Source organism: Mucor velutinosus, assembly GCF_035048745.1.
Source record: "Mucor velutinosus strain NIH1002 chromosome Unknown tig00000041, whole genome shotgun sequence".
NCBI lineage: Eukaryota > Fungi > Mucoromycota > Mucoromycetes > Mucorales > Mucoraceae > Mucor > Mucor velutinosus.
In genome coordinates this window covers 4,664,712-4,679,803 of record NW_027041905.1, presented here as the reverse complement: position 1 = coordinate 4,679,803, position 15,092 = coordinate 4,664,712, and the positions used below count along the sequence as shown (strand labels likewise).

The 15,092-nt window shown below is 39.5% G+C and overlaps 4 protein-coding genes across 4 annotated transcripts; 2 read left to right on the top strand and 2 right to left on the bottom strand.

Annotated features, from left to right (window-relative positions):
- Positions 1–2,183: 2,183 nt before the first annotated feature.
- ATC70_001718 (uncharacterized protein) lies at positions 2,184–4,558 on the bottom strand (the record flags this gene model as incomplete). The annotated part of the gene is made up of 7 exons (XM_064821111.1): positions 2,184–2,973; positions 3,035–3,486; positions 3,542–3,610; positions 3,675–4,004; positions 4,063–4,146; positions 4,213–4,377; positions 4,439–4,558. The coding sequence occupies 7 exons, from the start codon at positions 4,556–4,558 to the stop codon at positions 2,184–2,186; spliced, it is 2,010 nt and encodes a 669-aa protein (XP_064685031.1).
- Positions 4,559–5,849: 1,291 nt separating this feature from the next.
- ATC70_001717 (uncharacterized protein) lies at positions 5,850–7,828 on the top strand (the record flags this gene model as incomplete). Its single annotated transcript, XM_064821110.1, has 5 exons — positions 5,850–5,870; positions 5,929–6,004; positions 6,067–6,240; positions 6,309–6,912; positions 6,967–7,828. The coding sequence occupies 5 exons, from the start codon at positions 5,850–5,852 to the stop codon at positions 7,826–7,828; spliced, it is 1,737 nt and encodes a 578-aa protein (XP_064685030.1).
- Positions 7,829–8,719: 891 nt separating this feature from the next.
- Positions 8,720–10,502, top strand: ATC70_001716 (uncharacterized protein; the record flags this gene model as incomplete). Its single annotated transcript, XM_064821109.1, has 7 exons — positions 8,720–9,046; positions 9,104–9,310; positions 9,374–9,604; positions 9,668–9,871; positions 9,932–10,075; positions 10,136–10,330; positions 10,386–10,502. 7 exons carry the CDS (start codon positions 8,720–8,722, stop codon positions 10,500–10,502), a joined length of 1,425 nt encoding a protein of 474 aa, XP_064685029.1.
- Positions 10,503–13,547: 3,045 nt separating this feature from the next.
- ATC70_001715 (uncharacterized protein) lies at positions 13,548–14,980 on the bottom strand (the record flags this gene model as incomplete). Its single annotated transcript, XM_064821108.1, has 6 exons — positions 13,548–13,989; positions 14,038–14,186; positions 14,263–14,363; positions 14,419–14,467; positions 14,520–14,778; positions 14,835–14,980. The coding sequence occupies 6 exons, from the start codon at positions 14,978–14,980 to the stop codon at positions 13,548–13,550; spliced, it is 1,146 nt and encodes a 381-aa protein (XP_064685028.1).
- Between the last annotated feature and the right edge of the window lie 112 nt (positions 14,981–15,092).

Here is a 15,092-nt window from a genome sequence, read left to right as displayed (position 1 = left end):
GATTTTCATCGAAAATCAGACGATCGCTTTTTTGACCTTAAAAATGAAGACTTTTACTATGGTATACGAGCCTTTCAGCACTTCGGGTGGTTTCCTGACCTACGCTTCGCTTCGGTGGAAATCAACCTACGTTCAAACGGCTCGCGCTGTCGCGGGCCTTTGGCTAATATCCCAAAATTAATATAACTAAAATGTTAGAAGAACCCTGATTGTTGATTGATATATAATCACTGATCATATGAGTGTTTATGCTTCGGATGGCTCTTTCCCTTCGCTTCGCTTCAGTGAGAAGCAATCTACGCAGCGGTAGCTCGTGCTACTGATTGCTCTTGCGTATCTTATCAAAATACTGCTACTTTCATGTTGACCCTTTACTTTCACATGAAAACCCTTCATATTATCTGTGAATCTGATTCTCATGTGATGCTCTACATCCATATACACGTAGCTACTTCATATACGGGCAAGCAGCATACTGGTATTTCCACTTTTTAGTCCTTAGTGTCCCTGATACAGCAAAATTTGAGTGCATTTGAGCTGCGTTTTCTCGCGTTCAAGGTCGTTTTAGATGGTCAGAATAGCGCCAAGCAATTGCTTTCATCTAGCACTAACTTCCTGCCACCCTTGCTCAACTTTCTGGGGACCTAAAAAATATGGCCGAAAATTGACCAAAAAGCATGAGGTACCCCTCATGGTTTTCATTGAAAATCAAACAATCGCATTTTTCACCTTGATAACGAAGACTTTTATTATGATATATCTTGATTCAAAACGTTTCTATCGATCCAAAGCAACCTCTGAAATCATCTTTGTGGGACTTTGATATGTAAAATTTCGACATTTTGGCCAGAAACCTCTTTTCATATTTTTACAAATCATTCAATACGTTTATTCAAAACATCTATATTACTTGGTACCATTGGAAGCGCCTTGAAAAGTACTCCAGGAAAGCTTAAGGAAGCATGGGGTGATTATCATACTTCACTTAGTCGAATCTGCAAAAATAGCTCGATCGAGTCCAGAATCATCAAGATTTGTCCAATCTAGAACCGACTATGATTCTGGGTTTGAATTAATTTTGGCTTGTGGGGCCAGCTGACAAACTCAACGCCCTTTTCATACTGCAATACAGTATTAAATGCTCTTGAAGCGTATGAAAAAGTAGGTGGCAGGCCATAAAGCTATCGTTTATAATGATATTTTATTGCATTCTATATCGTTCATAATGACATCGTCTTGCATTCTATATTTAATAACGTTAGTCTGGACATTGACGATTCATGGGCTGCGTAAGATGTCTGCAGTAAGTAGTGAAATCTCTGAGGCTCTGAGACGTCGTTCAAATAAAACGCTGGCAGCATTGAGCAGAGGAAAGAGGGGCAGAAATAACAGTGGATTTTGTTGATTGATTGTAAAATCATTATTCACATATGAGCCAGGCCTGACAGATGCCTTGAAACTCAGGTTCCATATTAGTAGTAGGGTTGTAAAAGTGTCTAATAAGGACTGAATATTTATTGTAATATGATATTATTATTAGATCAAAATACTTTTTTTGATCCAATACAACTGCTGAAACCACGCTTGTGAGACCTCCGTAAGTAAAAGTTCAACATTTTTGCCAAAAACATCATTTCATATTTTTCGAATTTTTCAATAGCTTTATTCATAAAACCTTTAGTTCTTAAAACCATTAAATGCGCCTCAGAAAGTACTCAAGAAAAGCATAAGGCGGTATGAGATAATCATCACATTTTGCTTAGTCGAATATCACAAAATAGTTCATTCAAGTCGATAACTAACTAGATATGGCCAATGTTAAACGAATGCAGAGCGGCGTATTAATCGATTTTGGCATGAATTGGGTTTGGCTGACAAACTCAATATCATGCACTTCCTCAAGGGAATTAATGCTTTTGAAAGCTAGCAGAAAGGAGAATGTGAATGAAAAGTGCACTATTATTTGGACTAATTAATTTGTTTATCTTTTGTTATATAGTTATACGTATATCTGAGCACATCATCAGCCTGGACTTGCCATTGAAATACAATCAGTGGTTCAGTTTTCTTAATAAAGCATCTAAGAGAGTGTCTGTATTACTACCGACTACAGATTTATTATTTTTATGATATATGGATAAATAAATTAGCAAAAAAGAATAGAGAGGGAATACATAGTTGACTTAGTGTCTTGTCTTGAATTTAAGTAGAGGGGCCAAAATGTCTAATGGACCTGCCTTTCTCAAAAACTCGTGGTTCATCAATTCATCAGCAGTTGCTCTGGATCGAACATCCACACACAAGCAGACAGCCAAGAAACCCTTGAGTTCGCGGGAGAGCTTTTCAGGGTTCTTCAAGGTAGGTGTACCATTAGTAGCAATCAAATACAAAGCCTTTAGAGGTTCTTCATCAAGGTAAGGGGGTTCGTTTTCAATCATTTCAATAGCCATGATACCGAGAGACCAGATATCCACTTTAGCGCCATACTCTTTCTGCTTGACCACCTCAGGTGCCATCCAGTAAGGGGTACCTACCATGGTAGCACGCTTATTTCTTTGATCCGTCAACTTGGCACAGAAACCAAAATCACTAATCTTGACTTGGCCTTGAGCATTCAACAAAATATTGTCTGATTTGATATCTCTATGGAGAATATTTTGAGAGTGCAAATGCAAGAGACCAGCTGTAGTTTCGTGGCAGACGGTAGCAATTTGCTGTTCGGTCATGGTGTTGTTGTCAATCACGTCAGTCAAAGCACCGCCTTCCATGTATTCCATAATCACCCATAAATCGCTGTTCTTAACTAGGAAAGAGTCGAGGTAGTTGACAATGTTGGGATGTTGTGATTCCTTCATGACCAAAATTTCAGTAACAATCAGATCCTTGCGAGGCTGGTGAGCGAGGTCCATTTGCTTGATGGCCACCTTGGTGTTGGTGGCAAGAGATTGGGCTACATACACAGAGCCAGAAGCACTACAACAAAGACATAGTCAGTATCCACTTCTTCCTATGATTATAAAACCTGTATGCTTACCCTTGGCCAACACGCTTGATCTTTTTGTACAAATCATTAGGATCACCAGCCGTTACCACGCTTCTCAGTTGCTCCATGACTTGAGCCTCTGTCATGGTACTGATACGCTGTTCGACCTTCTTCTTGGGTGCAGAGACAATCTGAGCAGCCTTTTCTCTCTCTCTATCACGGATCTCTCTTTCTCTCTCTCGCTCTCTTTCGCGCTGACGCTCCTTTTCACGCTCCTTTTGTACCTGTTGATCACGGAGTCTCTCCTTTTCTCTTTGCTGCTCACGAATTTGTCTTTCTCTTTCACGCATCTCAATTTCAAGCTTTTCACGCTCGAACATGATACGTTCGTCATAGGTGGAAATACTGGTAGTACGAGCAGGCACTCTTTGAGTACCATGAGATTTGGATGGTTCTGGTCTTGGGTATTTGTTGCTGGAGTTGGAGTTATAAGCAGGATAGCCCTGTATACACTTGCATGAGATGGCGTATTTTCGCACAATCAAATTAGCAACTTACGGGTGATGGAGGAAGTCTATCACTAGGCGACTGATGTCGAGAATCCATATGCGATTTGGGTGATTTAGGCTTATCACGAGCAGAAATTAATTAGTAATTATAATATTTTCTTGTGTTTCCCAAGATTACTCACTGTGCGAATAGCAAGTTCGTCCATCATCTCATTCATATCTGGTCTTCTACCTGGTTGAATGGGTGGTGGTGGTGCTGGTCGAGGCGGAGCAGGGCGGTGAGGTGATATAGGTTTCTGTTCTGATCTTTCATTGATTAAAGCAGCCCAGCGATCATCGCTCATCCTCTCGACAGCGCCCTGTAGATTGGAGGAGCCGTATTCCTCTGCTTCTCTCTTGGTTTGCTCCGTGTAGAACTCGAGTACATCCAATACAGCTTGGGGATTCTTGGCGGCATCCTCGGCAGTAATAGCTGACCCTTTCAGCAATTTCGTCCATTGATCAGGTAAACCCTACTCAGGTTCGAGTTTAATTTCATACAATCAAGGTCATGTGCGCTTCGCAACTTACTGTAAATGCACCTGTATTGGGATCAAAACCGACATGGACTTCATGGACAAAATTGGTAGGGCCTGAAGCGCCCACGGTGGATCTCTGTTACATCGACCAACATTAGACGCACTGAATACATACATAAACATCCTATTGTAGCTTGCTTACATTGTAAATCTCATCCATCCACGAGTACAGATCTTCGTCGCTTTTGCATGCAATGTAGTAGGTTTTATCTTTTGTAGCTACCTCGAAACAGTAAGGCTTTAGATCAGTTCTTGTTACTGATGTGATTTCTTTGAGAAAGATCAAAGCAACACATTGTCCAGATTGCTAAAAGATCCCTCGGGTTAGTATGTACTTATAGGTGATAAGTGCCACAGTAGCAACTTACTTCGTTTCTGTGAAATGTCAAGGCTTGATCTCTGAGGACACAAAAACGCTTTGACCATATCCAAGCTCTCAAACCATCTTCCTTTACAGAAAGGTAGCCATCTTTGATTATTTCAGTCATTGTAGTTGTTGCTATGGTAACAAGTAATGTATAAAATCTGTCAAAAATTTACTCCTTTTTTTTGTAAATGTGCTTCTTTCTTTGTTGTTTTTCTGTTGATTTGATAGATGGATGATTTCAATTTAGACTTGTCTCTTGCTTTTTCTCTACTGTCAAATCAGTCTACAATCTGGACCGGTGTATACAAGTAGAAAATATGAAAGAGAGAGAGAGGCAAAAAGATAATGAAAGAGGGAGGGAATTGGAGGGGGGAAAAGTTGTTGTTGTGTGTATTTCAGTCTCCCTTTTTGATGTACCACTGGTTTAGACCAAGTGTAACATTAAAAAAGTTAAATACACGCGTCACTTGCTTGCTTGTTTGATGTCCAAAGTGAAGCATGCTTCTAAATGATCGAGATGGATACCCCAAACAGTAAGAATAATTGCTCATTTTCTGGACAGATTTTATATCGAGTTGTTGTTGTTGTTGTTGTTGTTAATCGTGGGGTAGAGTTTGGTTGCTGTCGTTGTTTTTATAGTATTATTTTGATCAAAGAATGTTACACGGACGGGATGATATGCTTTTATGATTTTGGTTCCTGAGATTTGATCTGTTGGTAACCATGGAAACCAGCATATCGAAAGTTAGTTGGCGAGGCAACAAATGCCAGAAAATCAAGGCTTAAAAGGGGAGCACTTGTCCTATTAAATCAAATGTCATGATTGAATTAATACATTACATGTAATATGCATGAAATAGCAAAATTTATACGCACACATACATACACACAGAAGGTTTTTACGGAAATATTATGGGTACATATATTGAATTTTTTGATCTGTGTTTATGTGATACTCCCTTTTCTCCCTGATTTATTTCTGATATATATATATATATAATTCACCATTCCTTCGAAAGGATCCGCCCCCTTTTTTTCGTTATATATATAATACTTGCTTCTATAGCTCAATCATTCTCTTGTGTTTTTTTTTCTTTCTCTCTTTCTCTTGCTTGTAGCAAAAATTGTCCACACGTTTATTCTCCTTTGAGTACATATCCTCACTCATTCACTTGTCTCGTCTCTTTGTTGATCTCATTGTTTTGCTCGCTTACCAGTTCAACAATACAACTTTACACAGATACAATACACACAGCATGTCTTTTTTAAAATCTGGTCAGCCAATTCAGACTACAGGGAACAATCTAGTAGGACTATGGAGACCGTCATTTGTCAAAGTCGATCATCGACTATTTGTTTATGGAGGAGGAGGCAATGTAACAAATGATTTGCACGTACTAAACTTATTTAATATGAAATGGGAAACAATTCAAGTAGGGGGATGATTTCTGTAACTTCCAAAAGGCATATCAAATTAATCTGTATATATAGACGGTCAAAGGGTTCGCTCCATGTAAGCGATATGGCCACACTGCCACACTTTGGAACAATTGCATTATTGTATTTGGTAGGCTGCTATTGATCAAAGTGTAGTAGTAGACCACATTTGGCTTATATATGCAACCTTAGGTGGCTGCAATGAATATCAGGAATACTGCAACGACGTCCATGTATTTGATATTGAGAAACTCATCTGGTTTCAACCTGAATTGAATGGCTCAGTACCTGCACGATACTTGCATAGCGCGTCCGTGTACGACGACAAACTGTTTATTTATGGAGGATTTGCAAAGAATTCTGACCGTAATTATAGCACAATGCTCATGCTGTGCTTGCATTTTGATCTGACGTGTGGCTCTACTTCATTTTAGGCACTTATGTTTTGGATGAGCTCAGTGTGCTGGACCTCAAGTCCTTTACATGGTCGAAATTCCACGGCGTTCCTCCTAGATACAACCATTCAGCAACACTTGTAGGCCACAAAATGTACATTTATGCTGGCAAAGACGAGCACGGAAACACCATATCAGATCTGTTCGTCGTTAATTTAAATACTCCACCCTACACACCGCATTTAGTATTGAATGGTTCCACTAATTCACAAATGGTATTATTAAAGAGTCAGCACTTTTGCGAGGCTGTGTGCGGAAAACTGCTGGTGTTTGGTCGATACCTGACCCACGCTAGCACGACATTGATCAGCACAAGCAACAGCAACAGCAGCAGCAACATCAGTAGCCATAGCAGCATGAATACCAATCCTGAATCCATGTATGGACTGTGGATGCTTGATTTAGATACATTGACTTGGGAACGACAGGATTGCAACGCCAATTTCAAGGTTGGAGGTTGGAATTACTTTACAATCATATCCGAGAGTAACGACCAGGCTATGGATCAGCAAGTAACCCTAAACAACTTGTTTTTTCTCGGCAACACTGATCCATTTCGTCCACAAGGTTATGATCATTTCAGGTACAATTCAGGATTCCGAGACAGTTAATGCAGTTTAATGACGACGCTATATAGAGATGCTCTTGTGGTGAATGGGGAAACACTTGGCTTATACGACATTCCACCGCCATCGATATCAAGCGAATTCTCTTGTCTGCTCAATAATCCAGAACTATCCGATTTTGTCATTGTTCCATCCAATGGCCAAGAGCTTCATGTCCATCAAGTCATTCTCATCACGCGCTGGCCGCATTTTAGGAATATTTACAAGTCGGGTATGGTGGAATCAAGACAAAGACGCATGGAAATACCAGAGCCCTATGAGGTTGTGCTGGCGTTTCTCAAATATCTCTACAATGATCAGCTCGACGACAATGAATCTTGCGACATTATTTGCCAAGTACTGGTATTGGCAAATATGTATCTCCTCTATCGACTCAAAAAGATCTGCTGCCAACGACTCTACCACCATCACTTGACTATAGAGACATGCGGTTTGATATTCGAAAAGGCCATTGCAGCAGAAGAAGCTGGTCTCAAATCACTGACGCTCGACTTTATGTTTCGCAACCTGGGATTCATACTGAAAGCTAATGTGTTGCTACAAATGTCGCCTATGATTCGCATGGAATTCCTGGAAGCAGTGCCTGAAGATGCTGTCTTAGAGGTTCATCATCGATCGACAAGGAATCCCACCTGCTCAACATCCACCGAATTCGCAGCCTCGAAAAGCACGGCCTATATCACTACTACATACGATACCACTAATCATCATCACCACCTTCATCAACTTCACCATCCACAACAACAACAACAACAACAACAACAAGGCGTCATTGTTGTTGGTGCAAGTGGAAACAATGATCTAATACCAGTTACTCTTAATACCAACAACAGCAATCTCAATGCATCTTCAGCTGCAACTGTAGGTGTTTAATCCATTTGGATAATAAAAATCGGAAATAGCTTGAGCTCTGTTTCGTCTACTTTACATTGCGAGTTCTTCCTGTTCATAAAAATAGGGATCATTGTCTATGATTGAGCAAACACCTTATCGCCTCTTTTTTTTTCATTTCTTTTTTTCTCTCTCTCTCTCGCTCAAAAATGGCTGATTCAACTGGAAATATGATACCAAAAGCCACTGCTGCCGTCAGGAAGAAAAAGGATGTGCGTTTTAATGACCAACCTATCATTCGTTACACTTATGGCCCAAAAGAATATGATCCTTCTTGCTTTCACATAGGTACTCTACCTCTTCCTCTACTTTATCTTCATATGCTTCATCTTCAACTTCTACCTCTACTATATATTCAGCCTTGCCTGTCTCATCTGTCCCATCTGCCTCTCCTTTCATGCCTCAGGTAGCCCATCCACATTGTCATGATCATGTTGTGCCACAAACCATCATGCACATGAATCTGTCTATTGTAGCCATTCTACAAAAGAAAAGACACATACCGTATCCAATACACAGTAGTACACAAGCATCAGCAATGGCCTAGTTTCACTGTTCCTCACTGACAACTCAATTCATTGTTACTACAGTTGTTTTAGAAATTCAATGACTTATAAATACACAGTTATCAGTGGCTTCTTTGCAGGCCATGCTGCCAATACCAACAACGATAAGGCTAGTGCTTATACTCGCATGCAAAACTGTCAATCTTGACTGAAATAAAAAGAGGTTGATTGTGTATACGTGTAAACAGAAAAAGGATTCCAATGCAAAGCTGATCTGGATGAGGCGTGTATGTGACGCGTCAAAAACTTGTCCCTGTTGTAGTCTGCAATTGTGCTACTCTTTCTAATTCTGCATTTCTTTTATCTGATGCATTCAACAAAGCATATTTCAAGATTACCCAAAGCTAAACAGCAAGTCAACAACGGCAGCGCAACCAGACTTGAAAGACAAAAGCAGCACTCAATTGTCCAGGAACCTAATCTGTCCTCGGGCATTCCCACCATTGACATTCCTACATTGGTTGCATTTCTTCAGTCGTTAGGTATTGCTGCAATAGAACCAGATTTGCTTGAGCCCAATTCAAGACGAACCAGAGAAATGTGTGAACTACTGCTGCAGTACTTTGTCCCTTACCGTATGGAACCCCTCAGGATCCAAAAAGAGAGAACAGCAATGGAATTTAAAGAGTCGCTTGTAAGTATGGTTAAAATCAAATCAACATTGTATGGATCACTGATTTCTTGATACAAGGAAATCAGTATGGAACATGCCGAAGCAATGCCTGTGTACCGGGAGTTGCACTTCTTTCTAGAAAAGATTGCATTCAAGGAATTCACAATAGTCGATATCTTGACACCCAAGTCGCACCGTTTACAAAGGATGTTGAGCGTTGTCTACAACTACAAATTATTCAGAGATTCAGCATTTACACAGTTTGGGATGCTAGCACAGGATGCAGTAAGATATACCTTTCACAAGCCATGTCGAATCGCAAAGAGAAACTTATACCAAGGTTGATAGGTGGATAAGACAGCGTTGTATGAAGCCCGTGTTGCCGAGAAAGAAGCATTGCAAGCTAAAATTCAGCAATTACAGGCAAGGAAGGAAGCAGAGAGCCAGGAGGCGCAGGAATGGGAGGCAAAAAATCAAGAGGCAGAGCAAATCGTGCGACAATTACGAAAGGAGGGCGATGCTATTTTGAAAGATATAGACGCCTACAAAAGCGAGAGACATCAATTGAAGGACACATTGGTATGTAGGTCATGATCTTGTATATCAAAAAGCTCACATAGGATTCTCTTTTTTCTTTTGCAGCAAGAAATACAGTTTGCAATGATCAATGTAATTGAATATATTAGAACCTTGAAGCAATATGAAACGATGGATGTGGACGCATTAAACAAGAATATGGCAGAATTGGCGATAGTCATTCAAAAGAATACAGAAGAGGTAAACAGCATAGAGTTGGACTACCCCACACTAGAAGACATGGCAAAAGACACAAAAGCAATCCATCTTGTAAGAACTGCATTCAAGCACTGAGGAGACGTTTAGTTTTAACTTGAGCTATCTCATTAGCACCTCAGCAAGGATATCCAGAAAATGGAATCACTGACAAAACTGAAGGCCGATGCCCACAGACAACAAAAGACAAATGAAGCCGTCAAGCAAAATCTTCAAAACTTGTTAGCGAAACAGAAGGATCTGAGTGGGAAACTAGTAGTAAGTTGGCATTATCGTTATGGTAAATAGGTGCACTGAGACACCTCCTCTCGTTTTCAGGCATGCAACAGGTCTCTGAGTATTTATAATGCACGACTTCGCGACCTTGCTGAACAGAAAGAGAAGAAGGGAGAATTAATAGACCGACATTTCAAAGACTTTGAGGAACAGAAGAAATCTTTGCTTCAAGAGTGTGAGTCAAGAGAGATCGACAAGAAAAAATACAATTTAGACACAGAAACGGCCAAGGCGAAGGTACATTGAGTGCTGGTTGTGTCGAGATGGTTTGCTAAATCAATCTTCTTTGTAGTGCGATAATGCGGAAATCGAGAACCAAAAATTTGTGAGATCGCTTCAACTGGAAATGCAAACACTACTGAAATTTATTGATAAAATGTACATGCAGTTACAAGCCATGAATCCTTAAGATAGGGTTCGTAGTAGAGGATTATATTGAATAAATCTGTTTGAAGAAAGAGCATCTCAATGCGAATCCGTCCGTCACTTAGAGCCTTTACAATAAAGGCTATATTCATAAGCATTGGTTAGCATAATTGTCACCTTAATAGTACTTTTAAGATGGTCAAAATTGGGTAGTTTTAACATCCATTAAGCATTGGTTACAGCAGTATGCTATTACTGTAGCGTAGTACAGGCTACACACTTCAGTTTCGTAAAAATGCAATATAGATTTGTAAAAAGGAAACAAAAACAAAAAAGAAATAGAAAAAGAATGGCTGGTATTGACAGATTGGTTTGATATAACAGAGAAGAAGCCTCACATAATATAATTCATAATTCTAGGAGAATATCAATAAAAACGGCCTAGTGCTCGACTTGCTGGCGACAAGGACTATAATAGCTTGGAATCATCATTCGTGGGGGGAGGGGATTTATTCGGTTTTGTTTTACTTTTGATTTCTCTTTGAAATTTTAATTGAAATTCACGCTTTGAAAATATCATACTCCTATATCAGTTTTCGGTCATGTTGATGGTGGTGCAATTGACATTTGCGTAGGTAGCATGGTTGTTGAGAAAAGGGCGATTTTTAAAAATGGTTAATTTTGAATAGATGCTGCTAGTAAACCGTTTTAAATTACTATATGAATGTGGGATGTATGTGTAGTGAAAGTTGTAGAGGGTAGTTTTTTTTTTGGCTAGGGCAAGTTTGATGTGGGGTTATTGAGAGCGATGTCAATGAGTAATGACAAAAAATGTTCAAAATGGCCGATTTTCGAAGGGCCACATCTCTGAATTTTACTAAGTAAACGAGAGCTTCAAACTTAATAGCTTCTGTTTCTTTTTCAATTCTCTATACAATGGTATGGTTATTGGATAAATAAAAAGGATTGAATATCCCCTGCTTGTAGCTCGTAAAATATAAGGTTTTGAGCGAATTTGCGAAGGGAACGTACACCTGGTACTTGAAATTCTTACATTATGGTAGATATAACGTAGAACTATCAAATTATTTTTGTCTTGTGCAAATCTGATGAGTATTTTTCGAGATACGGCCAAAAAAGGATATCGTGCAAAATCATGGACTTTCCTTCAAAATCTGCCTGTGATAGCAAGCAAAAAATCTGGTGATGACGATTTTTTGGTCAAGACAAGATTTTTAATATTTCATGATAGAGTCATGCCAGAGCTTCAAGCAATAGCTCATTCGATAGAGAATCGTTTGGTCTACAATGTTTAGTAATGCTTAACAAAAATCTTTGATGACAGATACTGATTAATCTTTTGAAAACAGTGAAAAAGTTGCGAAAACTATCTCATCAAAAATCAATGGTGCAATGTACATCAGACACTTGATATAGATACCATTGTATTCTCCTTTGAATTCTCTACAAGTTTCATATAAATTTGAAGGGGTGATTACTATCAAGAAACGCGTAATGTTAAGGTCGATAGATTTCGGAATACCGTGAATCCTCATTCATAATATTAGAAATTGAAGCTCCGTTGACCTTCCGCATGTGTACACCACACATGTATGAATATGACCGAGCATTTTAAAAATCGGAGCGTCCGAAAAGGGCCATATTAACTTGTTGGTTTCAAGTTATCAATAGATACTTGACATGTTGGAGAATCTTGTTTTTAAGGTTAGACAGTTATAGCTTGCTTTGTTAAAGAATAATAGTCTTTTTAATTTAAAGCATGCGTTTTCCCCAGCTTAAAGCCAGCGTCTCGAATGTCAGTTCTCCCATGAACCGGGCCATTCCAATATCAGGTTTCCATTTAGAAGTTGCTTCAATATCATTAAATATAAGAAACTGCACCTAATAAACTAAAGAAGGCGCTCAAATTGGACAACTGCTACAATCTGGAGAACTTTATTGACAAATTTAACTCATTGAAAAAGTTAGCTGGTGTTAAGAAAAACACATCTCTTGTAGTAGACTATCTGCTTCGTGGTCGGGATATTGACCTATATGGATCAGCAGTGTCCAAGAATACTTCGCAAGCACGTACTGCACTCTGTACACATTAGTCATCGAAATGGCCACTGTTTGTTTTTATTTTAAAGAAATCCAAAAAGAAACCTAATAAATTTATAATTGCTTGAAAATTATAGATCCTGTTAATTAACCTAACGTAAAATTTCACATGAGTGCACTTCAAAATCAAAGGAGTCGAAAACCAAATCTCGTCTTTCAAAATGGCAAACTGGTGGTATAGTAAAATGCCACAGCGCAGGTGTCAAATAAAGTGTTAAGAGATCTGAGCCCCAGTAGTACAGTATATATATATATATATATATACATTCGCATAGAAACACTACTTTTTACTGATAAATTACCGACAAATTGGCATCACCTTGAACACACTGGAACTATAGAAACTGAGCATTTTCAGGTCATACCTCAGAGGATGATGAGACTTCTTGATACCTCAAGATCTGTTAGCTCCTATGAGATGTATTGTAAGTCATAGCTATAACGTAACTCAATAATTTTGCTTGCGGTCTGTAGGAACAAACCAATTTAAACAAAGAAATTCTTAACCCAATCTGTCTACTGTTTACTGTCTTAGTCCACTATTACCTATATTAACCTACATCTGCCTACATCTGATGATATCTACTTACACCAGATACCCCCCCACGGTCTATTTATTGTCCGGGATCCACCCTACTAACTTTTCATTTACCCTTTTTATCCTCCATCCTCTATGATTAATTCATTGCATAACGATATTTTCCTAGCTACACGGATGCTATAAAATCATGAATTGGAGATGCTAGTTCTTCCTCGAACCACTGCTGTCTTGCCACAGCATAGACGTCTCTTAAACTATATGCAATTATTCCCATCATTGAGGAAGGAAAAAGTAATAGCTTCACTTTACAGAATGTTATTTGTTGTGTTGAAGGGTTTTAATTATAATAAGCAAGCTTTACAATTTATCCGACTAAAATTCGACCAAACTGTTTGTTCAATGCAAAAAAAAAAAGGTCAGTGTCCATTACAATTTAGATTTGCCACTCGTTGCGTCTACCAATGCATTGGAGGCCAATAGTTTTTCAATTTGATCCGATCCAATGCCAAATTCTTTTAAAATTTCAATGGAATTGTCACCCACTGTGAGGAACGGTGGGCTGTCCTCGTTGCTGGCGTCAGGTCCCTTTGCAGGCGTTCTCGACAAGTGAGGGGCTGGACGAGGAGCCTCAGCCATTCTGTTTGTGTTTGGAATAGGATCTTGGAATGATAAAACAGGTGTGACACATGCATCTGAGCCATCGAAAATCGAGCACCATTCTTGTTGTGTTTTAGTGGCAAAGATGGATTGAAACTTGGTTTTCATGCGGGGCCATGCCTCCTTGTCCAACTGATTGGGTAAGGCTTCATCCTTGTTCAAGTGCAATTTCTCCAGCAAGACTGCGTAAAACTGTGGTTCAATAGCACCACTGTATAGCAGTATGAGCATAGCGCCAAAAAGCATTCTCCTCACTTACACTGCCATGAATCGCCCATCCTTTGTACGGTAGGTCTCGTAGAAATGAGCGCCACCATCCAGCATGTTGGAACCCCTTTCTCCTTCCCACACTAGTCCATACTTTTGCATTAAATAAGGAAATGTCGCAAGGTAAGATGTGCCAGCAGTCTAATGTGTTTTGCACACATGTAACACAGTAAAGCATTTGTCAGTTGAATTCACACGTATTTAGCCGTCAGCTTACGAGATTTGCATCAATGATTTGTCCTTTGCCTGATTTTGAACGCTCTATCAATGCCATCAAGATGCCCATGACACACATCAAACCACCGCCAGCAAAATCAGCTGTATATACGAGTTAGAAAAATGCATGGATGCTTGCATGGACAGCACTGCATACCTAAAATATTGACAGGAAAGAATGGGGTTTCGCCTTGACGACCAATCATCTATGTAACTGATCAATACGAGTGAATGGCCTATTTGTCTGGGTGCACATACATTTAATGCACCAGAGATGGCTAAATAGTTGATATCATGGCCTGCAATTTGAGAGTGGGGGCCATGCTGACCAAAACCACTCAATCTCGCATAAATTAGCCTGGGATTCTGTTTCAATAACGCATCTGGACCAAGGCCCAGCTTCTCCATGACACCAGGGCGAAATGGATCTAGCAAGACATCGGCCGTCTTGAAAAGCTCCATCAATGTGCTGATTGCTACTGGGTTCTTCAAATCCAGCGCAAGGGATCGTTTGTTTCTACACTTGAGGTCAGGCTGTTTGTTTGCACTTGTATCGCTGATAGGAAAACTCACCTCGTTAAAACATCAGCATTGAAGCCTTGAGATCTATCGATGCGAATGACATTGGCGCCAAAGTCTGCCATGATTAAACCAGCAAAGGGAGCTGGTGCTAGGCCTGCCATTTCAAAGACAGTGATATGATCAAGAGGGAGTCCCATAGTAAAACAATAATAGCAAGAGAAATAAACTCTCCTTTGGAGGATTTCCAGGTACTGAGAAGGCTTTATATAATGCCATTCGAGTCACACAGGGTATGATTACACACTTCTT